The sequence below is a fragment of the Macadamia integrifolia genome, chromosome 3 (genome assembly GCF_013358625.1).
Source record: "Macadamia integrifolia cultivar HAES 741 chromosome 3, SCU_Mint_v3, whole genome shotgun sequence".
Classification (NCBI taxonomy): domain Eukaryota; kingdom Viridiplantae; phylum Streptophyta; class Magnoliopsida; order Proteales; family Proteaceae; genus Macadamia; species Macadamia integrifolia.
In genome coordinates this window covers 26,891,497-26,918,847 of record NC_056559.1, presented here as the reverse complement: position 1 = coordinate 26,918,847, position 27,351 = coordinate 26,891,497, and the positions used below count along the sequence as shown (strand labels likewise).

The following is a 27,351-nucleotide window of genomic DNA, read 5'->3' as shown; positions in this document are numbered from 1 at the left end:
CACCACCACCACCACCACCCCTTTTCTGGTTCTATTTTTGTAATTCAAGGAACCAAATAATTAATTTTATCACATTCTGTGTTGGTTTTTAGTGGTATGACTTATGGTATTTTTTGCATCTCCATGATTGTACCCTTTACTTACATTCGTTGAAAACCATCGCTTGGAGGGGTAACTGATGGACTTCCTTTCATCCATGGTTGAACTAGTTTTGTGGTGGTGTATGTTTTCAGACCTATTTCATGACTCTTCTCAAGGGTTGCTCTGTATGTCAACCCCACACCCCCCCTCCCCCCTCTCCCCTCTCCCCTCTCCCCTCTCCCCTCTCTCAATTTGGCTAGAAACTTCATTAATGGTGTTTGTACTATTTTAAATTTAAGTTTTACTTGGTGTCGGATAAATCTCATAATTTTGGCTTTGGTATATTCATTCTTGAGACACAACAAAATTCAACAGCATTGTAGTTATTTTTTTATTAAGGTGGTTCTTCTGGTTTGAGCTACCTTTCACTAATAATTACTTTTGGTCATTTTTCTTGTCCTGTATAATAAAGTTTACTATATACTATGTCTAAGCTGAATCAATCGTAGTTGATGCATTCTCTACTGACAACCTGTTATCACTACGTAGATTGTTGCGGTCTTACTAGGATTGTATGACATGCAACAGAAGTAGAAAGCAATGACTACAGAAGCTTGACTAGAATTTCTCGAAGGAATCAAAATTCTATTGAAGGATGAGATTTTTTCCATTAAAATACTCTCCTAGAGGAACCAAAATTCTTTGTAGGAGGATGAGAACCTGACCAGTTGAGATCCATGAAGTTCTGTGAAATTAGTAAATATTTAGGAGCATATTTACCTTGGAAACCCATCCTTGCAGTTTTGCATTTTTTCGAACTACAACCAACCAATTTTCTGTTCAATTGTACGAAGCAGTTTGTTGTAAGTTTCTAATTTTGCGATTTAAATAATTTATTACTTACCAATATAGTTGGTACAGATAGAAGGAAATTTCATTGTGGCACAATGCTTGGATCTTACTAAGCTGATTGGACTAAGGTCCTTGACAGCTTGCAAGCTGAAGAATGTGGAAAAGTGGAACCCAAATATGTGCAACTAGATGTAGATGACTTAGGGACAGGAAAGTATTACACTTACCATTTAGATTTGAAATGTAGTTTAAAATGAAGAGAAACATACACAAGGCCTATAGACAATACAAGATTAGAAGCACAATAAAGAGACTGGGTGAAGGTTCCTGTTATTTTTTAAAGCGTGGATATTGTTCATAGCTTTGTTCTGGATCCCTCAGAGGGTTGTGCCTTTATGCCCTCTTATGTGATTCTTGACAGATTTGTCATGTATTGATCTTCAGAACCAACCAAAGGAGGATCCCATCTGACAAATAGCCAAGGTTAAAAATAATCTCAAGAAGATGATATTAACCTAACTATACATTTAATGCCTAGGTTAAAAAATAACCTCAAGAAGATGATAACTTTAAGCATATATTTAATCTAACTTCAAATAAATCCAGATTGTTAATATTCATCTGACCTTGTGAGTTTTTATCAAGGTTATCTTCTACATGCATCTGGAAATTGTCCAATCATGAGGTTGTGCACTGGAGGTATTTATTTAATCTCAGTGGCTTCAGACAAGATATTTCATTGAAAGGTAAATCTACGTTTCTTATACAGTGATTGTCTCCTTGTGAGCTCCTAAATTTTTAGGCACATCATGGTTTTGGAAATGGTTCCAGGAAGCCATTAAATTCATTGGAATCCATATTGGATGTCTTGTGGTTAAAGCAATTAATATTTTTTTCTGAAAGGAATATGGGATATTCACATATTTTTAATCATACAGATTTTCTTCTGCATAGGGGACAATTTTAATCATGCAGATTATCTCCGGCAAAGAGTACATGGATAGAATCATTTGGCCTTGTCCTACAAGCTTGATGCATTACTTGGGTTAATTTTGACCCCTCCCCCAAACCAACCAAGAAAAAAATAAACTATAGTAAACTCTCTTGTGGTTTTGCCTTTTGCTCAGAACTTTGCTAAGAAAACAGTGCTTTCATATCTCTTCTTAATGCAGTTTCGGTGCAACATTAAGACCCATTTAGATAGTACTTGGTTAAGGGGATTTTTTTTAAGTGTTTTTATTTGTAATGGGCTCAATTATATTGCCCAAATTTTAGTCCATAAGGGTTACGTGAAATTTGTATTTCTATTTGGTGGTTTGTATTAGTAGTGGATCCATTAGCTATTAGTTTGGAATTTATCTTGTTAGATGAAGTTTGTCCTATTTGAGGGCCTAGTTTGGAGAGATGAGGTTATTTTCAGTTAGCTTAGGACTCCTTCCAAAGCATCTGCCTGTTGAAGAGTTTCATTTTCGATTGGGACTTTTATTTCTTTCGTTAATAAGCTATTTGATTAGTTAGGGACTCCTCCAACAGTGGCCAACAATTGGAGAGAGATAAACAGTCCATCTTTGATTTTCGTTCAGTTTTACAGCTTTAGAAATACATTTAATGCTTAGGAAGCCCCCACAACTTGATTAATGGATTGATTTAGTTTGTTTTGCAAGTGTGTTTGTTGCCTCCTCTCTCTCTCTCTCTCTCTCCATACCTACGGTGTCAATATTGGCTTGATTTGCAAGATTTTGGTCATACATATATTTGAGTGGTGGAATGGAACTATAGCATGATCCACCTCAACCTTGCTACTGTTTCAATCGGACAAAGATGCAATGCTTACTTTCTGGCAAATTTTTTTTTTTCTTAGTATGCCTAGGATGCCTTTATTTTTCAATTACATCTGTAACTTGTCGTTCATCATTAGAATGCTGAATATCGTTGTAATAGTCTTGAAATAGTGAGTATTTCTTAGTCATGGCTTTGCTTCTTCAGATTGCCCACTGCCTACCAATAGAGTCTATTGCTATTGATATTGATGATGCAATGGGCACAAGCTAATACTTAATCTCCTGTTGTGGTTTTCACTCTTTGTTTCTAATGGCCTCCATTTGGCAGGTGAAGACGCTTTCAGGGGCTTCAGTTCATCAAAAGAAGCTGAAGTTTGGGGCCCTTTTTGGCTTGTGACTAGCCAAAGAAGAGGATTTAGGAGAATGAAGGCTTAACCCGATTCTAAAGTTATTGAAGGTATTCTAAAAGAGGGTTTGGAGTCTCATTGATGAATTGAGGAGGAATTCAAGTCATTTACGGTTTTGTTTCAACCTTATAACTCCCAGAAACTTTAATTATCCAACTCATGGTTTTGCTAAATTTGCTCTTGGTTAATGGACAGGTTTTTATGCTTTTATGTTTCTTCCTTTAGGTTAAACAATATGCTTGAGGTTGTTTATACAAGCTCTTGCCTAGTGTTCACTAAGGCTATGATTGGTTGCGAGGGAAGTAAATCTAGAAAAGAAACTTTTGTAACATTAGCCTAGTTGACTAGATCACTGACTTCAAGTCATTCTATATTTGGTTATTAAATCTCACTTTGCATTTAAAATCCTTTCATTTAAAATGTAAAATAAAAATTACATATAAAATGCATCATTACTAAATATTTCATTTTTGGTTATTAACTCTCTCTTTACTTTGCATCTAAATCCCTATGATTTAAGAAAAATAAAATATACAAGTAAAATGTATCATTTACTGAATATGATACGGAATTTGAGTAGTTTATACAATGACATAAGGTAAATTAATGATTATAGAAGTTTTTTTTTTTAGGTTTTAAAATTTCATTTTCTTTCCCTTTAATTCCCCCTGCAACCTAATGAAGGCTAAGGTTCATTTTCTTTCCAGGTAAAAATTATTTGTTGCTAGTACCTGAATATACTGCCTTCTCTACTGTCACAGGTTTTTATCAAATCCGGTCAAGTTTCGTTTTCACTGATGTATCTATACTTGGTGCTACAGCGTGCCATTGGGTCCATAAATTTTCTTAAAAAACTGAGACTTTTTAATCGCGAAAAACTCAGTTCACTTTGCCACGATCATTGCGTCACATAGATAGAAGACCAACGAACAAAATAGCCATTTGTCAAATTTCACTTACGTTTCAATCAAATACTCTTTAATGTATGTTGGTGAATTCTCATGTATATTTATACACTGTTACGATGCCGTAGCCATTGATGAGCCAAGTTTACGTGCCTGTTGATCATTACATCGGAAAAATAAAAAATTAATACAAATCAAGCATTGATGCAGTTGAAAAGAATTAAACCGTCAACCAAGGTTTAGGGTTGGCAGATATGGTGGTGGGCACCTGAAATATTATCGTCATTTTTTTTTTGTTTTCACATAAACAGTAAAAACCAAAAATCCCGAAAGCAACGGATGTCCATTGAAAGTAAGGGATGTAACTTGGTTAAGAGAGACAACCTCAGCCCTCATCTCATTCCCTATGACAGAATCAGGGAAAACGTAGACAGGTAGAAGACAGAAAGGGAGGCTAGATAGAGGTGGTGGCCGGAGACAGAGAGGGAAAGCTGCCCGAAGGGGCGGCAAAATAGATATACCCCAGGAGGTTGCATCAATTCTCCTCTCTCATCTCTGCACCACCACCACCATCCCCACCTCCCTAGATTGCACTCTCTTATCTCGGCACGTAGGTACGTCGCATACACTGGAAGCATAAGATGAACTTCGATCGAAGCATGGAAATGGTGACCGCCACACCAGAGAAACTAAAGTGCGAAGGAGCCCAGATATCTTACTTCCTCATTTTGGCGTCGGTGCTTGTCTGCATTCTTCTTCTTTCCCATGTCTTTCATCTCTTCCTCAAACCCCTTGGCCAGCCTGAACCCATCGCTCAAATACTTGTACGTATACATTGCTACATGTCTCTTCAAATTCTGTAAGCGCTTAAATTTCCTTCTTCCTTAACCCAAAAAGAAATTATATGAATAAAGGGTGGGCACTCCACCTGTTCCAAGCACCGTAATGGGCGGAAGAAAAAACACACAAATTGGGCACCCTAGCGGTGTAATCAGAGATGCATTCCTGTTTGGTAACAGCAAAACTACAAGGTTAAAACTCTAGCAAATTGTACTGGGTATGGAGCACCCTCTCCCTAAATTAAAACATTTCAAAATTTTTGTTTATCAGTATTAAGGACCACCCTACCCTATTTTCCTCCCGTTGTATAGTTTTTTTTTTTTTCTTAGTAATGAATTATTTATTCATCCAAAATAAATATGAGGGAAAGGATCACCTTGCCCTCCGTTGTCGTACCTGGATCCTCTCTAGTTCGTCAGCCCCTCCAACATGCATCAAATGATTGATAGCAACAGGGCACTCACACCAAGTGCTTTCCAACGATCCAATGCATGCTAGAGGGGCTGACGCACTTGAGAGGATCTTGCTCCTCCTTTGTGTTTATCGCCCACTTGCTTACTTGAACTGGTAATGTGTCCATTCCCCTCCTATCAATATTATATTTAAAAAAAAATCTTTATTCTGTGACTTCTTGCCCCTACTAATCAAATAATTGCCTCTTTTTCTTTACCTAAGGTAATTGAAAGAACTTTTGTAGCCATTGCTTCAAAGCTTTTGAGACTTCGTAAATAAATTCTAGACCTTTGGGCTTCAAAGAGTCAGCAAACATCGTTTCGTTACCTCAGTACTTTATTATGCTGCCTAAGTGTAGCTACTGAGTTTCTACCATAGACATGGATCTAAAACCCATTTTCATGTGTTAACGACAATTGACATTAGCTAAATGCCATGTGGCAGCTATGATGGGCCCAAACATTGAGAATAGGTTGAACGTCATATCCCCAGCCCTCGCGATAAGTTTCAGTCTAATCAAATAATTTGAAGAAACAATCCATCAAAAAAAAATTGAGACTTAAAAAATGATGTGAACTGTGAAAATTAAGATGCAAAAACATCCTTTGCAATGAGTATGGTGGTGTAATGAGCATCGGATGGTTAAGAAGACCTTAAGACACTTGTTCGGATGCTCTTAGCCATTCGATGCTCACCGCACCATCACACTCATTATAAACAATAATCACTCAACTAAGATAGAGGCATGGATATACATAAGCGTGAATCATCCGCGACTATTGCATGGATGCAATGGGCATCGAGTGATTAGGAACCCCTTGGGACATGTGCTAAGATGTTCTTAATCGTTTGATATTCACTACACATCACAACTCAGTACAAAGGATGTGAACTCCATAAGGGATTTTTTGGGATGAAATTCAGGGATATGTCAAGGTAAATGATTAAAATTAAAAGTTAAATTTGACATAGAAACACTTTAGACTTTCAGGTATCTATCAAATAATTAGAATTTAAAAACATCATTCTGGTAGGATATTTGTTGTCAGCTGCATTTCAGGAAAAAAAAAAATTTGACTGTTGGTATTGTTTGGAACAGGCCGGGTTGGTGCTGGGCTGGTCAGGATTGAACCGGGTCCCATTTATTGGATCCTTGTTCCCGTTGCTGGCGGATGTTCAATACAGGCATTTATCAATCTTGAGTCGTACAATCTTCATGTTCCTCATCGGCCTTGAGATGGACGTTCCCTACACATTGCGTTCTCTTAGGATCTCATCCACCGTCGCAAGTGGTGGCGCTTTACTCTGCAGCATATTGGCTGTCCCCATCTGCCAACTCATATACCCTTACATCCAAGCCGATCACAACCCAGGTAGCAGGTCCAACTTCACCCTCACCCTCATGCTTATCGCTGCCAGTGCCTCCTCCCCACTCATCATCAGGATTGCCGACGATATGAAGCTTTCCACTTCCGACGTCGGCCGGCTCGCTATCACTGCATCGCTGCTGAACGACATTTCTTGCTTGTTCTGGGCAGGATTCAGGATTACGCTCTGGAGAACAGGAATCATGGGGCCTTGGAAGGCCTCCGTGGGTGCTACGTTTTGCTTTATCCTTCTCGTGGTGGCTATCTTTCTGAACAAAGGCCTTGTAAGGTGGTTGAATGGGAGGAACCTGCACCGGCAGTACCTTAAGAATATGGAGGTAGCCTACATCTTAGTGGTCCTCATAGGCTTGGCCGTGCTGTTGGAATGGATGGATTACGTCGGTGATGCGGCTTGCTTCTTCCTTGGGTTGATGTTCCCTAGGGAAGGGAAATCCGCTAGGACTCTGAGTCATAAATTGGCTTATCCCGTCTACAACATTATATTCCCTTTGTATTTCGCGTACATGGGATTTCAGGCCGATGTGACTCGGTTAAAAAACTTGCCCGATTTCATCATGGTCATCGTCCTCCTCTCCTTGAACATCGTCGGCAAGATGGGTGGTACCCTTGGAGCTTGCTATTTTCTCAAGATCCCATTAAATGAGGGGCTTTTGCTTGCCCTATTGCTCAGCTTTAATGGAAATCTAGAGCTTTTGGTCCTCAACTCAAAATTCAATAAGAAAGTAAGTCCTTTTCTTAATTTGTTAACATGATATCAGAGCAACGATGTTCAACTTTTACAAAGAATCCGTAATTTTGATGATCATTGGCAGACATGGAACGCAGCGTTTACGAATGGGCTAAATGTGACGATGGTGGTCAACACGCTATTAGTGAGTCCCGCTGTGACTTTCTTTGTGAGAAGAGCAAGAAGAGCGACCACATTCAAGCATGTAGGGTTGGATTGGCAGAAACCAGACAGTGAGCTCCGAATCCTGGCCTGCGTGCATGGTCCTCGTCATGGATTCAATATGACTGGGATTATCGATGCATTAACTGGGCCCAACAATGCTATCACCCCTTACGTGATGCACCTGGTTGAGCTCACCGGAAGGAACAAAGGGTACGTGTTGTATTACACTCGAGATGAGAATGACGTCAGCAACGACGACAACCATTACGGTGGGAACGAAGCGGTGGAGATCAGCCAAAACATCGATACCTTCACCGCCGAGACAGGCATCACAGTCCACTTGATCACAGCGGTGTCGCCTTACGATACAATGCATGAGGATGTGTGTTCTGGTGCGGAGTATTTACGCGCTTCCATCATATTTCTCCCCTTTCATAAAACACAACGGTTGATGGACGGGAAGATGGAAATCGACAAGGAAGGGATCAGGACCACCAACCAGAGGGTGCTCAGTCACGCCCCTTGCTCCGTAGGGATCCTTGTGGACAAGGGTCTCTACGTGGAAGATGTTGGGTTCAACCTGGACGATGCCAAGAGGCAACAAATTGCGATGTTATTCTTCGGTGGGCCCGACGATCGCGAGGCCTTGACCTACGGCAGCCGATTCGCTACGCATCCTAAGGTACACCTAACCGTCTTCAGATTTCTTCCCACCGACAAGAACTACCAAGTAGAGACGCAGAGCAAGTTCTCATCCAGATCCAACAACGATAACGAAGGGGAAGTTGTAATGTCGATCCCGATCCAAGAGATGGAGAATGACGCAGACCAGGTCTTCCTCTCTTCTTTCTGCAGAAGGTACGTGACGACGGGGGAAGTGGAATATGTAGAGGAGTACGTGGGAAACATGCAAGAGACGGTAGCGGCTCTAAGAACCATATCGGATATGTTCTCTCTTTTCATTGTAGGAAAGGGAAGGAGTGGGGTTTGTCCATTTACTACAGGAATGAGAGACTTGAAAGAGTGCCCGGAGCTTGGGGAGGTTGGGGATCTATTGGCTTCTTCGGATTTTTCAGTTACGGGCTCTGTTTTGATCATCCAACAGCACAGAGAGCCTAGGAAAGATGCAGAGTTCAGCATAGGCTAAGCAAGCTAGGTGGAAGCTAGCTTCATCATTATGGGTAAGGCCCTTCTGCACCAAACATCATCCGAGGATGATGATTTCATTGGAGTGTCAACATTGCAGGAGAAGCCTATAAAATCTCTGTGAGGTCATGGGGTACCTCTTATTTTATCATAAGTCGGAATTTCTGTGTCTCAGACTGACCCCTAGGAAGTAAGAACGGGCTCTCACTTTCTGGCACTGCCAAGTTGAACTGTAAACAAGAAAAGAGAAAATTTTGGAATGTTGCAGGGAAGAGGGTCCACGCTTCACTCGAGGCTGGATCCTCTTCTTCTTCTGGACCATGACCTTCTGCAACAATTTAATTTTACAATTTAATTTTATTGAAGAGATCCACAAACAATGAATAGTATGAGATTATTACAAGAGATCATGGTCTAAGAGAGGATCGGACAGCCAGACCTTCACTATGCATCAACACTCAAAAGACCCAAACCTTTCAACTGATATCCTGTGTGGGTAGCTGATCAAGCTGATACTCATTTGGTGTATGATTTTTACAAATGGCGACTCATCACTCATGGCATGATGGAATTTCGAAGGCCCATATATATGTCCAACAGTCCAAGACTCGGATCTCGATCATGTGGTGGAACAACACTCTTAATTTTGGTAGAGACTATGTAACTAACTAAGGACAAGTGTTTGGGAATGCATGAATAGAAAAGAAAGGAAAATTATATAGATAATTTTTTTTTCTTCTTTTCTTATATATCAAACTTAGCCTAAGATAGTGTATCTTTGGATGAGAAGGAGATCCTCTTATGCGGGTTAGCTCCTCCAGCAAACAATGGATAGTTGGGGGGGCATTTGGGGGTGCAAGCCCAGATGCTACCAGCCATCTAGTGTACGCCAAAGGGGTTGGGGCATTGGAGAGGATGTGAATTTGTGTTGATCAATATATATATATATATATATATATACACATTGTTTTAATTTGTTTCACACTGATTCAGCTATTTGAATGATGGAAGTGTTATGAAAAAGGGTTTTCAAAACAATTTAAAAGTGGTGATCTAAGAATTTTTAATTTTTTTCTAGTTGTCTGTTGAGTTATGTGTAAAATTTTTTAAAATGATGATTAAAAAAAATAAAATTAAAAATGACTTGTCATTATGTTATTCTCAAGAGTTGTCATTGTTTTGCAATTTTTTCAAATATACAATTATAAATCTGAAATAACAGGAATTTATCCTTATTGAAAGAAGATGTGTGTCATATCAAAGAAAGGAAGAAAAAAAAAATGTAAGTTTACAACTTCTCTTCACCAACTTTGACTACAACAAGATTCTCCCCAATTAATGTATAACGGGAATGGGCTACGAACAATTTAAACTTGAAAAGCCATCCCATTTTAGTATTATTATTTGAACTTGTTCATATGATGACTTTTAATGCTTGTACGTCTAATGTGCTATTTTTTTATGAGAATCTAATGAGCTATTTTGAATATGGTATTATGTTGAACTACATCTCATATATGGCGTGTTTTAAGTCCAAAGAGTTTGTCTCAACTTAATTCTATGGTATTTCTATATTCTCTACTCTCTTCAGATGGAAAAATGATTGTCATGCAACTTGTACGACAGTGTTATTGTTAAGTGACAAAGTAAAGCTAAAAAATTAAGGACTACAGAAGAGTTCATGGACATACATAAATGACAGCTGAAAAGAATATAAGGGTGCATGGACATGCATAGTGGTTATTTAATTGACTTTTAACTTTAAATTTTGACATCTAGCTAATCTATAAGTTGTATAGGTTTTTCGATGGCCAGTTGGAAAATTCCCGCTATCCATGTTGCTGAAAAATGGTAACTGTTGTGAGAAAATAGTATCTTAACATGGGGTGTGGTTGTATTTCATTGGACATATATGGCAATTCTTAGATCATGTGTACTCATGGATTCTCACTCATATTTTTCAGATCGCCCTTGAACGATGAGGCAAGTTTCAATCTAGAGCTACTATATCACATGCCAAGATCAACAAGTTAATCTTAGTCAATATTTAAAGATTTAAAAGGAAAATATATGATACATAGTAGTTTATATGTTTGGTTTCGGCCTTGAGACTTTACAAATAATCCACATGGTCCTTTATCAATCCAATGGATAGAATTATTATTCTTTACCAAAAAGAAGAAGAAAAAAATAAAAGAAGAAGATAGAATTATTATTCTAATATTGTATGAATATAATTAGGTAGATGGCATGTCATAAAATTGAGATGGGGGGTAAGAAATTTGACATATAGATTATCTCATGGGTGCTCTATATCGTCAATGGATCTTTTTTTCTTATGAGGGCCAACGAACCACTAGGATGGCGTACATCCTAAGAGAACGGTTAGGGGTGGCATCCGAAAAAGGTGTCAATAGCAACTAGCAATGCAAATATTGAGAAGACTCGAACTCCAGACCAAATCCAAGGCATGCTACGATGGAGCAACTCAATAATATTGTTTATGTTATCAAATACTCAAAGTTAGCCATCCTTAGTACCCAAAAAAAATAGGTGAAATTTAAGAAGGCCTTTAAAATGGAACAGTGTCAATGTAAAAGAGTTTTTCTCAATTATAAAATGGTGAGATCTATAAATACTTTCTCCTTTCTCAGGATAGGTGATCAAGAATTTATTTATTTATTATTTTTTAAAGAAAATGTCAATGGTAGTTCAATAATGAGCTGTTACGTACAAGTGAACAAAATCTTCATGATGGTAGTTAGTGAACGAAGTTTAGCTGCTGTCCTCGTCTATGGCAGGTGCAGAAATAGAATCTAAAAGGTTTTTTTGAAAAATACTATAATTTAGGATGGTATTTATGAACCCAAGGGGGAAGTAAATTATTCCATTTATTTGGTTGTCAGTAAGAGGTTGGAGCTATTTGACTGCAACCCAGGTAGTAGCCAAATTTTTGCCATAGTTATGGAAAAATAATGTTCACGTTTTTGGTGTAATAAGCTTTTCTGTATTCTTTTATTTTATTTTATTTTACTTTTTTTTGTGAAAGTTTTTCTGTATTCTCTCTCATCTCTTATGTGTGCCCTCTCAGGGTGTCAAACGATGCAGTTTTGGTCATTCGGTTCGGTTTCGGTTTCGGTTTGGTTTACATTTTGACAAGTTGAAACCATAACTGCATCGGATAGGGATAAGGTGAAGTCAAAATCGTTTTTATCCGGCTTTGGCTTTAACGGTTTTTAATCTGTTTTTGTTATTTGGTTCACAACCGATTTACATGAGGTTAATAGTGTCGTTTTAGAAAATGGTTTACATCCTACAACTAGTGTGAATCCTACATATATTAAATTTCCTAAAAAATTAAAACAATATACATTTATTTTGCTAAGGATAATATACTTTCTATGTAAAAGACTACACATATTATAACTAATTAACTATGATCCTATAAATTAGAAAATCAAGAAGTGTGATTGTGTGAAAGTGAAACTTCCTTCTTTGTTAGTATTTTGCTTTCCTTTTTTTTTTTCTCCCATTTTTTCATAGAGACCCATCGAAATTCAAAACACTTTAAGTCTTTAATACTGGGTGCCGGTTAACCATCGGTTTTTCGATTCGGTTTGGTTTCAAACCAGAATTATGGCCTATAAAACAAAACCGGATCAATTTACTACGGTGCATTTGGTTCGATTATAACCGGTCAATTTCGATTCTAATAAACTGTTTCGGTTATATATTGACACCCTTAGCAGCCCTTTTAATCCTATATACGAACCGTGTGGCACTTTTTTTTGTTCACACATTCGTTTTGTATGAGAGATTTTATTCTAAGCACGCAGTGTTGTAGTCCCTTTCCTTGCTTTTAATTGTTACACTTACGTATCAATTTTCTTAAGTCACATCTTGCATGCATCCACCCATGAAACGGGTTTCAGTTTCATCTTTGTTTAGACATGAACAACATGATCCGTTTTCTACCAAAAAAAAAAAAAACAACATGATCCGTTGCGTAATTATGGATACATCCGGTTTCGTTGTCAACTCTTTTGAACCCTCACAACAAATCACGGATCTAATTAATTTGGAATATACCTTCACACTAATAAGGCCAAGAGCTTCTCCTATGATTGGCCTATGTGAAATTGAAAGGAAAGGAATTTGAATTCCATGACATTATGCTGTCTTTAGTTACAAGACAAAATCGATATACAATGATGCTTCCTTCGAGTCAAATCAGCCCATCTTTATGTTTCATTTTTGAATTTTGAACAAAATTTTGAAAGTGTTTTGGTTTTAAATTTGAAATTTAGTGGAGTTTAAGATTCAGGGTTAAATTTTGGGCTATAATGGGTCAGGTTGGGTTAGGTTGAGGTCCCAATCTAAGTCCGATTCAACTCTAATCCAGGATTGGGGTTCTTCAATTCAAACTTGCGAGTTAAAAAACTTGATCCAAATCTTGTTCAGATTCAGGGTTAGGGCAGGTTTGAATTTTTAGGGCCAAATTTTCACCCATAATTTTGATGAATCTATCCATCATGATTCGATCCAATACATTTTAAAACAGTATTAACACGATATCAACCTCAAATGTTTCGATTTCTTCAACTTTCATCAAGATTACTAAATCCTTGGCTAGAGCAGATGAAATCCAACAACGCCATATACTGTATCCTATAAGGATTTTTATTGTAACTGGAATGTAGGCTGTGGACCCTAATCAGGTGGCGTGTCCAATAATCTTTTGTGCTTTGGCCCCCGTATAGAACCGTATGGTGTGCGGAATTGGCATTTCTTTAGTGCTTACTTCTTATAAGTTCCCTTTTTTCCATTGGACTGACTTTTCCTGTTTCACTTGCTTCTTCGGTTACTGAACAATAAGCGCCCCCAATATAGCTGTCCTTTCTGGTGTTGATCAGACGGTATTGGTACATGGATGTGAAATTTAAAAGGCAGAGATTGATTTTCCCATAATAAAAGGATTACACACGCTTTTCTTCTTATGACGGAGGAGCTTTTTGTTTCGTTACCAATCCCGCCAGTCACGTCTGGCAGTTCTGGAAGGAACGAAGTGTAGAATACGCCATTACGACATACACCATAAGATTGGCATAATCTACTTTTACCATCTTGTGGTGGGCTAGAGGTAAATCAGCACATGTACCGTTGTACACGGTACACAGAGAAGTGTGTGCAAATCACAGGTAAAGAGGAAACATGTGTTGCGAGGAACACGGTTTGTTATTTGGTCCAAAGGTGCGTGAATGGAAAAGTGGACCCTACCAGCTTATCACAGATGAGTCGATGACACTCTTCAACCGACACTTCTATATATCTGTATCTCATCATTCGCTTCTCACGCCCACATCACATGAAGTAGAGTAGTAGACTCCTATTCATACACAATTACTCCCTCCATCTCCTTTTTAAAAAACCCATTCTTCTTGCACCTGGAAAGTGGAAACCCCTCTCTTCTAATTCATCTCAATTCCTCCCTTTCTTCCTTCTCGAATCCGATCGATCTGCATTTCTTTAGCATCAAATGTCAATAAATTTTGGGGATGGTGCAAAGCGCGCCATCGTCTTCTCCTTCTTCGTCGTCGTCGCGTGTCTTCTCGCCGTGGTCAGTGCCGAAGATCCTTACAGATTCTTCACCTGGAATGTTACTTACGGCGACATTTATCCTCTAGGTGTTCGACAACAGGTAAGAATCAAGATCCCGTAACCTCTGTCTCTCTCTCTCTCTCTCTCTCTCTCTCTCTCTCTCTCTCTCTGTGCGAATCTCTGTGAGCTTGTGGTTGACTGATCCGGCATTGGTGTAGGGAATACTCATCAATGGTCAATTTCCGGGTCCCGATATCGATTCCGTCTCAAATGACAATCTCATCATAAACGTCTACAATAGTCTGCCGGAGCCATTCCTCATCTCTTGGTGAGTCTCTCTGAGAATGTGAGAATTATTATTATCCATGTTACCTGTCTATGATCTCTCAACCACAGTTGAATCGATCATGTGCTCATTTAGGGATATCTCATATCTGTGTCCTATGCATATGAGCCTTGTTCTTGTTCTTCTTTATATATTTATTTCTTGGATTTTTTTTTTTTCTCACTAAGAATTCAGATGTTAGATCTAGGGGACCATGATATCGGCTTTTTATGGACTTTTTTTAAACGTTAATGCTACTTAACTTTTTCTTTTGGTGGGGATTTGGGAGTGGGATACACCGTTTGTGTTGCGAACAGCACTAACAGAAAGTAAACGTGGCTTGTAGAAGAAAACAAGTGTAAATGGTGGTACCACGGGGTATGCCATGTCTGAGTACAGATGTTACTGGTGGTCTTACCCAGTGACATCACCAGCATGGTTGGAATCTGGACTGTTTGAAGTCTGAACTTGTTGGCTTCTCTTCAATCATGTGTACTCCATGTGCCTCCCTCAATTTTAGCCACATTAGAAAAAGTTTTTAGTTTTTTATGGAAAAAAGAACGTTACACGTACGCCCTACGCCAGAACAGAGGCTGCACTCAAGGCCACCCTACCTCCGTGTGGTTGATATTAGGGGTGTCAATTTTAATTCCATATCGGTTAGACTGATTGACTTCGATTGCTTAAAGATCAGTTCGATCTGTATCGATTATTAAATATGTCGAGTTTAGGCCTGGCTCGGTCTATTTATAAATAGCTAGTACACGATACAAAGGGTAAGCCTGACAGGCACATGGCCTGGTTTAGCCTGTTTTCGAGATCAACTCGACCCGACACATTTAACCCGACTATTTATATGAATATTTTGATTTTTTTTTATAGAATAGAGTATATATTAATATTTTTTTATCAATTATTGAATATAATTAAGTATAATATCTTTTCTAAATTATTGATGATTTAATAAAATATATTAAAGTATCTTAAATCTAGAACAATTAAAGATCTTTAAGGCCTTAAAGTTTATTGGTACATTATCTCATTTAAGACTTGATTATAGCTTGATTAGACGAAGATCAGTTATTGCTCGATATGAGACCGATTTATTCCTCAAATACGTAGGTCATGGTCTAAGGGTATAGGCCCGTCAAACTTGGCTAGGCCCGACTGAGACCAAATCAATCCAACCGATTGACACCCCTAATTGATGCCTTCGTTTATTTTTCCATTAGCTCATTTGTAGACATAGTAGTCATGCAACCGATTAGCATTATCTTGTCCTTTTTTCATATAAAAAATGTTAGAATGAATGCTTGTTGGTTGCCGAGTCTTATGTCCTAACACAGAGGATGGCAAAATGAGATCCTCACCCCTATTTGGTTGTGCGTTTCTTCTTTGGCCCTGTGTTGGTGCAAGTCATGCAAATGGGGAGTGTTCTTTTTTTTTTTTTTCGGAAGAAAAAATTAAAAAGGGCTTGATATGCGATCCTAAATATAAAAACAGGATGAAATGATGACCCATCCCTCATTGCCCTACGGTGATACAGGCCACGGTAGCGTTTTTCTTTCGGAAAAGGACAGGAAACAAATGGACAGAAAGTAGGCCAGGCCACTAGGTGGGTCTTTTTGTTGTTGAAATAAAGCATATTCACGGGTGCAATGCACTAGTGCACTCCTTTTGCCTTATTAAATTTGAATTTAATTCTAGTGTAGAAATGCGTATATCTGATTGTGATTTGATTCTGTAATCCGAGTAATTAATACAGGAACGGAGTTCTACAGAGGAAGAATTCATGGGAAGACGGAGTTTACGGAACCAATTGTCCCATCCCGCCGGGAAAGAACTTCACGTACGTAATGCAGGTGAAGGACCAGATTGGCAGCTTCTTCTACTTTCCCTCGCTCGCCTTCCACAAGGCTGCCGGTGGTTTTGGAGGTATCAGGATCCTCAGTCGTCCCTTAATTCCAGTCCCCTTTCCTAAACCCGACGGCGATTACACCGTTCTTATTGGAGATTGGTACAAGAAAAACCACACGGTAAATCAACTTATCACCGCCTCTCTCTCTCTCTCTCTCTCTCATCCCCATTCCCTGCTGGCCATCAAGTATTAATCAATTTTACCTTACTTTGCTTCGGTTTAAAGTTGAAACTGAAAAAGCTTATAGGTAGTAAGATAGTACCGTGAATAAATAATATAAATTGGACACTGGGAAGATAAATGCCTCTTAAATTTCCGAAAAAAGGTTAAGATCTGTCCCGTAACGTATACGGTAGAATTATTCATTTCCCTCCAATCAAAAAAGGGAAAAGAGAGAAGGTGTATGTCGATGGTGGGGCCGGTCCAAAATCCAAATGGTTTGTTATTTTGTCTTTATGTTAATGATATGATGTAAAGCACTAAGACAGCTAGATTGTTTGACTTCATTACCAAAAAAAAAAAAGCCAAGTAGATCATTTGACTTGACCACCATACAATCTAGTCCGTTCAAGAGAATTTCACATTACCCAGATCATCTTTCATGAGAATCATTTTCGGATGGTCTGATTCATACATATAAAATCTGTCACAGGATTTTTCTTGGATCAGTCCTGTTTGAACTAGGAGAACCTAGTCCACTCTCATCTATCACCCATTCATTTGTCTTGTGATCACCCTTGTGTGACCAATTTGTTGTAATAATGCGACTCAATCTTGCACCATAAATTCACACACTATTATCTAATCACATGATAAACTTAGTTAATTTGAAGATGATAATGTTAGAATTTGCCTTTGTGTTTCAGACCCTGAAGAAGATCCTCGATCGTGGTCACAAGTTACCTTTTCCTGATGGCATCCTTATCCAAGGTCGTGGCTCCAATGGTGCATCCTACACAGTGGAACAAGGTACTACTACGAACTGAATCTCATGATACAATAACCTCATATCATCCAATGCCGTTCTCATCACTTTCTCTGTGCAGGAAAAACTTACAGGTTTCGTATATCAAACGTGGGGCTACAAAATTCTCTCAACTTCAGGATTCAGGGCCATAAGTTGAAGCTGGTCGAAGTTGAAGGAACACACACTATGCAGACCACCTACTCTTCCCTTGACGTACATGTTGGACAATCCTACTCAATTCTTGTGACTGCTGATCGGCCTGCTCAAGACTATTACATTGCCGTCTCCTCCCGTTTCACAACCAAGATCCTCACCAGCACTGCCATTCTTCGCTACAGCAATTCCGCTGGTTCTGTCCAGGGCCCACCTCCAGGTGGACCCACCACCGAAATCGATTGGTCCCTCAGACAGGCTCGCTCTATCAGGTAAAATCACAGACCATAGACCAATTGACTTGGCTGCTTGTTTGTGAATTGAACTTGATCAATGATTGATATCTTTATATGAATCTCAGGACAAATCTCACGGCAAGTGGGCCAAGGCCAAACCCTCAAGGCTCATACCACTATGGCCTCATCAACACCACACGAACCATCATTCTGGGCAACTCTGCAGATTCTGTCAACGGCAAACAGAGATATGCAGTCAATAGTGTATCTTTCATCCCGACTGACACACCCCTAAAGCTCGCCGATCACTTCAAGATTGGCGGCGTTTTTCGCGTTGGAAGCATCTCTGACAAACCCACCGGCCATGGAATGTACCTCGACACATCTGTTATGGGTGCTGATTTCCGAGCATTTGTTGAAATTGTGTTCCATAACAAAGAGAACATTGTCCAGAGCTGGCACTTTGATGGCCACTCTTTCTTCGTTGTCGGGTAAGGATTAAAGATTAAAGAAAAACCCTTATAAGGGTAGTCAAAGAAAAACCCTTATAAGGGTAGTCAAATTAGCAACGAACCTTCGCTTCAAAAAGCTGTGATTCTGAATTCAACTTTGTTTACCTTCTTAACGTCACTCACATGGGGTGCTTAATGCTGTTTATTGCTTTCAGTGAAATTTTAATGTTTCTCATTCAACCCCGGTGTGATTACAGAAATATAATTCTACTTTGTATTGCAGAATGGATGGAGGTCTGTGGACACCTGATCGTAGGCAAGAATACAATCTAAGAGATGCAATTGCCCGCTGCACCATCCAGGTTTGATGAATTGGCTTATAATAGATTTATTATAAGCATAATAGATTTATTAGTATTGAAACCTTGGATACCTCTGGTGTTGCAGGTATATCCCAGGTCATGGACGGCTATTTATGTTGCACTAGATAACGTGGGGATGTGGAACTTGAGGTCCGAGTTCTGGGCACGTCAATACCTCGGGCAGCAATTTTATATGCGAGTCTACTCACCTGTGGAGTCGATTAGAGACGAGAACCCTATCCCAACGAATGCACTTCTCTGCGGCAGGGCCAGCGGACGACACACTCGACCACTCTAAAGTCTAAACTCTATTTAATTCCCATTTTAGCTAAGCTAATGCTCCCATCTCATGACTGGATGCTTACTCGGCGCAAGTTGGAAGATGGGAGAGAATTATCTACCATTGGAAAGTCTAAAAATGACCCCAACTCGAGGTCACTGGTCACATACTTTTTTTTTCCCCCTGCTATAATGTTGTAATTTCATGTCCTTTGTGATAATTATTATTTAAAAATATTTGATACGAACTTGTTGCTTCTAATTTTTTATTTGAAATAAATTATCTCAAAACACATGGTTTGTTATTTCGTTCAACTATTTTGTCTTTTTTTTGCTATTTACATCCTATAGATCTGTTCAATGGGACTTTACTCACACATAATAGAGGGGAGGGGGGATGATAGGAAGGAGGGAGGAAATGCGTGTGACAGGAGTTGATCCCTAAACCACAAACCTGGCATTCTATCAAAGAAGCTGCAACCACTGCATTATGCATTAGATTCACTTGTTATTTCGTTCGACTGAGAATCAATTAATGGTATAGTGGTATTCTTCTTCTAATTTGTGAAAAGAGTTTTGATAACATGAACACGTAGAGCGAGTAGAAGAACAGATAAAACCCCTCTCCAAAAGAGTTGGGGGAACCAAATAACAGAAAATTCAAGCAAACCATTTGTCTAACATCAATCTTCCTCCATGAAAAGTTCCAAAAAAAAAAAAATTGTTCCTTTTTCAAAAGACCTCATAGGTTCTGTGACCTGACCAATACTAATCACCTTAGCAGAAAAGACTAATACCAATCACGTGTCGAACAAAATTTTACTTTATTTTATCCTTTTATTATTTTCCATTTGGTTGCAAGAGAAATTAAAGGGAATTAAAATGAAAATCTTCAACTCTATAAGAGAAAATTTTGTGTCCATTATCCCATGTATTGTTCCAATAGGACGATGGGGATAGCCTGAGTTCTCTTTGCAAAAATGCGTTTAAAACACGATTCCCTCCCCCCACCCCCTTTTCATCTGTGTGTTTTAAACAAGTTTTGCCATTTATGTATCTACAGTAAAAATAATACATATATATATCATACTATCATACTATCATATAAAAGTACGTATTCCCAATCTTTGGTATACTTTTTCAAAATGATCAAAAAACCATTTATATCTGCCAAAAAAAATTCCCAAATGACCAAAAAACACCCGAAAAAAATCCCCAAATGACCAAAATCCCTTCAAAATTGAATATGAAACAAATATCATAATAAACTCTCTATAATTTTTTTTTCTCTCTCTCTCTAAACGTGGAGGAGAAAGAGGGAGAGCAGAGTATTAAAATCATACTACTATATAAAAGTACGTACTCCCTGTCTTTGGTATACTGTTTCAAAATGACCAAAATACCATTTACATTTATCAAAAAATTTCCAAATGACCAAAAAAAGCCCGAAAAAATCCCCAAATGACCAAAATCCCCTTAGAATTTAATATGAAACAAATATCATAATAAACTCTCTATAATTATTTCTCTCTCTCTCTCTAAACATGGAGGAGAAAGGGGGAGAGTGAAGTATTAAAAAGGCATATAATTACAAACCATAAACCCACTTATCCTCTCACCCCTAAAAATGGAAGATAATTCTCACTTTCTCCCTCTCTAAACGTGGAGGAGAAAGGTGGAGAGTGGAGAGAGAAATAAAAAAAATTATGGTGAATGAGAATGGAATGAACAATTATGGAGAGAGATATACCAACAAAAAAAGAAGTTAATAATAATAAACTCTCCATAATTCTCTATTTCTCTCTCTCTCTCTCTCTCTCTCTCTCTCTCTCTCTGGAGGAGAAAGGGGGAGAGTGGAGTATTAAAAAGGCATATAATTATAATTATTAACTATTAAAAAGTCATATAATTATAAACCAAACAAATGCACTATTATTCCTCCTTAAATCTCTCTCTCTCTCACTCATCGTCTTTGGAAAAAACGTGGAGCACAATGGGGGGAAATTCTTCATAGAGACAATAATTAATTATGGAGACATTAAAAAGGTAAGTATGGAAAGAGATATACCAAAAAAAAAAAAAAAAGGCTCCTAAAATCTCTCCTTCCATCCCTTACAAAATCTAAACGTGGAGGAAGGGGTATTTTCTCTCTATAAGTAGTCATCAATTAAAATTATTATGTATCATACTACTATATAAAAGTACGTACTCACTGTCTTTGGTATACTTTTCAAAATGACCAAAAAACCATTTACATTTACCAAAAAAATCCCAAATGACTAAAAAACACCCGAAAAAAATCTCCAAATGACCAAAATCCTCTCAAAATTGAATTTGAAACAAATATCATAATAAACTCTCTAAAATTCTCTCTCTCTCTCTCTCTCTCTCTCTCTCTCTCTCTCTCTCTCTCTCTCTCTCTAAACGTGGAGGAGAAAGGGGGAGAGTGGAGTATTAAAAAGACATATAATTACAAACCTTAAACCCGCTCATCCTCTCACCCCTAAAAATGGAAGATAAATCAAATAATAATAATAAACTCTATAATTCTCACTCTCTCCCTCTCTAAATGTGGAGGAGAAATGGGGAGAATGGAGAGAGAAATAAGAGAATTATGATGAATGATGATGAAATGAACAATTATGGAGAGAGATATACCAACAAAAAAAGAAAATAATAATAAACTTTTCATAATTCTCTATTTCTCTCTCTCTCTATCTCTCTCTAAAGGAGAGAGTAATAATTAATTATAATGATTAATTAATTAAATATTAAAAATGATTTTAAAAAACTATAATATTCCTCTCTCTCTCTCTCTCTCTCAACGTGGAGGAGAAAGGGGGAGAGTGGAGTATTAAAAAGACATATAATTATAATTATTAACTATTCAAAAGTCATATAATTATAAACCAAACAAATGCACTATTATTCCTCCTTAAATCTCTCTCTCTTTCTCACTCATCGTCTTTGGAAAAAACTTGGAGCACAATGGTGGAAAATTCTCCATGGAGACAATAAATAATTATGGAGACATTAAAAAGGTTAAGTATGGAGAAAGATATGCAAAAAAAAAAAAAAAAAAAAAAAAGAGCTCATAAAATCTCTCATTCCATTCCTTACAAAATCTAAACATGGAGAAAGGGGTATATTCTCTCTATAGTTATTTTTCTCTCACTCATCTCTCGAAACGTGGATGAGAGAGGGGTGGAGTAATCATTAATTATAATTATTACGTATTAAAGGGATAAAAAAATAATCATAAAATTATAGTATGGGCAATTATGGAGAGATTTATTGCACTATTATAATTATAAACCAAACAAATGCACTATTATTCCTCCTTAAATCTCTCTCTCTCTCTCTCTCACTCATCTTTTTTGGAAAAAACATTGAGCACAATGGGGGGAGATTCTCCAGAGAATTATGGAGAATAGGGAGGGAATAAATAATTATGGAGATATTAAAAAGGTAAATATGTTGAGAGATATACCAAAAAAAAGAAAAAAACGGCTCCTAAAATCTCTCCTTCCATCCCTTACAAAATCTAAACGTGGAGGAAGGGGTATTTTCTCTCTATAATTATCTTTCTCTCACTCATCTCTCTGAACATGGAGGAGAAAGGGGTCGAGTAGTCATTAATTAAAATTATTACGTATTAAAGGGATAAAAAAAATAGCCACAAAATTATAGTCACATAATTATGGATAGATTTATTGCATAAAAACTGTAAATTTCAATCAACTTTCATCGATTTTACAAATTTGTATGCAATAAAATCCTTCCTTATGTATACCATAAAGAGGACAAAAAATCAACTACAATATCCCACGATTTCTCAATTTTCTGTCTTTTACAACAATAGTTCAGAATATTTCAAGTTCCTATTTCTTTTTCTATTACAGTAGCACAAAAGTTCTCAACTTCAGCTTATTTTTCTCTTGGATCACTGACACTGCATTTCTCAATTTTAGATACTCCACATCCACAAGGTAGTATAATTCATTTAATATGATTTAATTCATTTAATCTGCAAAATAGAGCTCAGGTGAGAAGTTATTGCACTATATTGTGGAAAAATCTCCAGAGGATGCGGAAAGCAAGCATGTTTTCACGTACACCACTTTGACTTTATCAGAGATTAATTTTTTCTTAATCAGTCTCCATGGTTTTGTAATATTATGGTTTATTAGTATTATTGTTATATGCTATGGGATAATTATTTGTGAAATTGATGTTATTCTCAAGACCTCCATAGAGGAAGACGAGACATATGTTTTTTATGTTTCATGTTTCCATTTCCTTTCTATTATGGGAATTGCACTATTTAGTTTGTGGATTTTCTCTCTTGTATTTAGGATAATTAGGTTTAATTTTGTTTTTAGAAAATACAAATTTTGAAAAATCAGCTCATCTAGCTTTTCAAAACTTACTTCAAATGGATTGACCCAATAATCATGTCTTAGGAAAATGTTTAATTAGGAGACTACCACCACGTGTATTTTTACTAATTTATATATATATATATATATAGTAATTTCTCCTTAAACACATTTAACACTATTCCCCTCAAACTTTGTAATTTGGATTTTTTTTTTGGGGGGGGTGGGGTATCATTGACTACCTACTCATCTCACAACTTCCTTCCAATCAAGCAAGGAGCAAGGGAGGGAGGGGGAAAATGCGATAGATGGAAAGCCGACCACTAAACCTCCTTTTTATGGTGTATGGACTTGAAATTGATGTTAGATGACATTGGATGTGGAATATATATGCACTAATGTTTAATGCTATAGTTATTTTGAACATTAAATGTGGGTATTTATGTAATAATTCCATAATCTATCAGTAATTTTTGTTTACAGCCCTATTATTTTTTAAGTCTATGCCTTTAAAGCATTTCCTGTTTGTTGCTTTTTTTGAACGTTTTTAAACCAAACAAAAAATTATTATTTTTGGGTTATTCAAAGTTTTGCCCTATTTTAAATCGCACATGTATATATATTTTTTTTCATTCTCATTTTTGCTAACCACTGGCCTTGATACTCCATAAAACCAGTTCACCAGTAGGCGTATGACACATGGCGTTCAACCACAAACCAAGGGACTCTTCAACTCAAAAGCACCTATCTACAATGGCAAATAGGGTATTTTACCCTTTATGAAGATTAGGGCTTCATGACATGTATCCTATAAAAGAGGAAAGAAGGGCTAAAAAAGCAGTTACTCTCTCTCTACCTCTCTCCCCACTACTATTTCGACATTGAACCCGATATTGTTGTCTGAAGACTAACTTAGGCATCAAAGCCTCATCCATTGGAGCCCCCTCAGGTAGACAATCTCTTGTCGGTTGTGTGCAGGTCTGAACTAAGTCGGAATTTACAACAACAGATTGATACCGTATGTGGAAAAAAATGAGCATTGATGAGCAGTGGAGCAAAGCTAATCATAACATTCATCAGTCATAGTTGATTTTCTATGTTTTTTCAATGGGGCTCTCAATGGAGCAAAGTGCATCCATATAAAAAATCTCGAACTCACACAACAAAGACGTGGCTTCAACTAATGGTTCCCCCTATTCCAATTCGGTTCATCATATTTGAGATCTAAAATTGTTTGTTTAAAACCAGGGCACTACCCACCTCCTCCATGAGAGGACATGACGACTAGACGACTAAGGCACAACTCATCTCCTCCAAAAGAGGATGAGACAACAAGGGCACAACCCATCTCATGCAAGAGAGAAAGAGACGACCATGGCAAAGCTCTATCCTCCAAGAGAGATGAAGACCAACGGAAAGCAACAAGGGCAATGCCCCAAACGACACGCCAAAGGTGAATCTTCAAGGGCAAGGCCCTATACGAAACACTAAAGGCACAACACTATACTCCATGGGAGCAATGCACCAAGGGTAGGGCCCCATACTCCGTACAAGCTAAGAAACGTTAAGGACAAGGGCCAAACGCAACACTAGTCAACATCTGGCATAGCCCAATCATTGTACAGACAACGAACAAGTGGCTACACCAACTATGCCCCCAACCATCAGGCTATAGCTACAAAGCACCACAACTATGAGATATTCAACTACAGGTTCAAGCTACAACCAAACACTTGTGCTTGGATGACCATTCCAAAAATTTGCTAGGCCCCAGCTCCCCCCAAATTCAATTGGCTTAGCCCTACATGTTTTGATCGGCCTCTAACTGGTCTACTCACTTCCCCCTGGTCTTCAACTCTTCAACTCATCAACTCAAACCATCACCTCAGCTTTTCATTTTGGATCTTCAACCCTTCGATTCACTCCCTCTTGAGCTCTTGACAGTTGAACTACATCTAACAAAAGAAAAATGATAAAAAATTAGATTTACTCCCTCAACCTCTTACAAAGCCCAAGGGAGAGGGGGGCATCTGATACTCCATAAAATCACCTCACCAATGGGCGTATGACACATGGCGTTCAATCACAAACCAAAGGACTCTCTAACTCAAAAGCACCCATCTACAAGGGTAAATAGGGTATTTCACCCCTTTTATGTATTAGGGTTTCATGACATCTATCGCATAAAAGAGAAAATGTGGAGTAAGAAAGCCAGGTCACTCTCTCCCCACTACTCTTTCAATATTGAACATTATATCATTGTCTGAAGACTAATTTTGGTATCAGAGTCTCATCCATCGGAGCCCCCATCCGATGAACACTCTTTTGTCGATTGTGTGTAGGTCTGAATTGAGTCAAAACTGCAGCAACATGCCACACCATCTTTATTGTTAAGCTAACAAAATATGATGTAAAAGTACCTAATGATTATGTACAGCAAATGCGCAAGCTCGCTCAATCGAATCATATGATTGCAAAAAATGTGCAAGGGTGATTAGGAAAATATAGGGGTGGGCTAGTGTAATTGTTAAAATATATTAAAGATTTTCTATTACTATCTAACCTATATTTGTCTTTTCTCATTTTTTTATTTTTTTGTGAAAATATTTATCTAAACTCGCTTATGGAATACTTCTTTTATGATTCATCCAAGGGTCCTTTTAGTGTCACTATACTGAGTGAAGTATAATGTGTCACTATTTACCATTTGGTGTGCTAGTCCATATGATGAAGGATCCTACATATATTTCAATACCTAAATTTTAATCCAAAGTAAAAAAGGAAAATTGTCCGAATTCTCATCCAAAGTTTTTGTAGATTTACAAGGGTCAAGTGTTTTCGGTCCAAGAGTGGTCTTGTGGCCAAACAGGAGGGCATTCGCCCCTAAGAAGGATATGATGGTCATTGCACTCCCTTTGTGTTTGTGGTATGGGTGTCAATCGATCGGGCTGGGCCGGTCTCGGTTGGGCCTAGCCGGGCTTGGCGGGCCTATGTCCTCAGATCATGACCTACCTATTTAAAAAATGAGTCTATCTTGGTCGGTGTCGTGTTGGGCTCGGTCGGTTTCCAGGCTTCTCCCAATCGGGCTAATCAAGTTATAATCGGGCCTTAATTAGATAATATACCAATAAAGTCTTAACGGGCTTTAAACGATATTTACTTTTCTTGGATTGAAGATACTTTTAATTCATTTTATTAAATGAGCAACAATTTTGAAAAGATATTACAATTAAATACATTCAATAATTGATAAAAATATCAACATATGCCTTATTCTATTTAAAAAAAAATAAAAATACCTATATAAACGGTCAGGCTAAACGTGACAGTCTGAGTCGGGCTTGTAAACGGGCTGGGCCGGGCCGGGCCAATCGGGAGGCCCATCAAGCTTACCCCTTGCACCGTGTACTACCTATTTGTAAACGGGTCAGGCTTAGGCATGACACGTTTATTAATCGGGCCAGTCAAAGTCGGACCATAAACTTGTCAAGCTTGGTCGGGCATACTGATGCGGGCTTGGAATTGACACCCCTAGTTTGTGGCACAAGGGTTGGTCTCGGAAAAAAAAAAATTTATCCTATGATCAAAATACAATAATGAATATAAAATATAAAATAGCATCTTTTGTAATTTTAATTATTTATTTATCTTTTGTTAAGAATTTTAACTATTTCCTCACAATTAAAAAAGAAAAATAATACTTCTACCCATTCACCATTGGATAATTGAGGATTGTGCCATGGAGCCATAGAAACACATAAAAACATCCTCTGCAGTGAGTGCGGTAGTGCAGTAATCATTGAATGGTTGAACAGGATGTGTGTTTAGATGCTCTCAGCCATCCGATACTCACTACACCACCGCACTCCTGCAGAGAATGATCACTCAACCCACCCACATCCTTATTCACCTACGAATCACGGCCGACGGATTTTGG

The 27,351-nt window shown here is 37.9% G+C and overlaps 3 protein-coding genes across 5 annotated transcripts in view; all 3 read left to right on the top strand.

The window, feature by feature from the left end:
- The window catches only part of LOC122073614, a 4,424-nt gene extending 1,095 nt beyond the window's left edge, over window positions 1-3,329 (top strand). For 2 of the 3 annotated variants that reach the window (XM_042638213.1, XM_042638212.1), the window contains exon 2: window positions 3,043-3,329. The gene's annotated coding sequence lies outside the window, so the exon portion shown is untranslated. Of the gene's footprint in view, window positions 1-1,578; window positions 1,597-3,042 lie in introns of those variants that run through there. The other variant, XM_042638214.1, reaches the window with a different exon arrangement.
- Window positions 3,330-4,246: 917 nt separating this feature from the next.
- Window positions 4,247-9,522, top strand: LOC122074775 (cation/H(+) antiporter 1-like). Its single transcript, XM_042639739.1, has 3 exons — window positions 4,247-4,850; window positions 6,419-7,429; window positions 7,520-9,522. Exons 1-3 carry the CDS (start codon window positions 4,668-4,670, stop codon window positions 8,744-8,746), a joined length of 2,421 nt encoding a protein of 806 aa, XP_042495673.1. The 5' UTR covers window positions 4,247-4,667; the 3' UTR covers window positions 8,747-9,522.
- Window positions 9,523-14,091: 4,569 nt separating this feature from the next.
- Window positions 14,092-19,350, top strand: LOC122074776 (L-ascorbate oxidase homolog). The gene is made up of 8 exons (XM_042639740.1): window positions 14,092-14,443; window positions 14,562-14,671; window positions 16,434-16,704; window positions 17,453-17,555; window positions 17,633-17,978; window positions 18,068-18,433; window positions 18,678-18,756; window positions 18,842-19,350. The coding sequence occupies exons 1-8, from the start codon at window positions 14,282-14,284 to the stop codon at window positions 19,052-19,054; spliced, it is 1,650 nt and encodes a 549-aa protein (XP_042495674.1). The 5' UTR covers window positions 14,092-14,281; the 3' UTR covers window positions 19,055-19,350.
- Window positions 19,351-27,351: the final 8,001 nt, after the last annotated feature.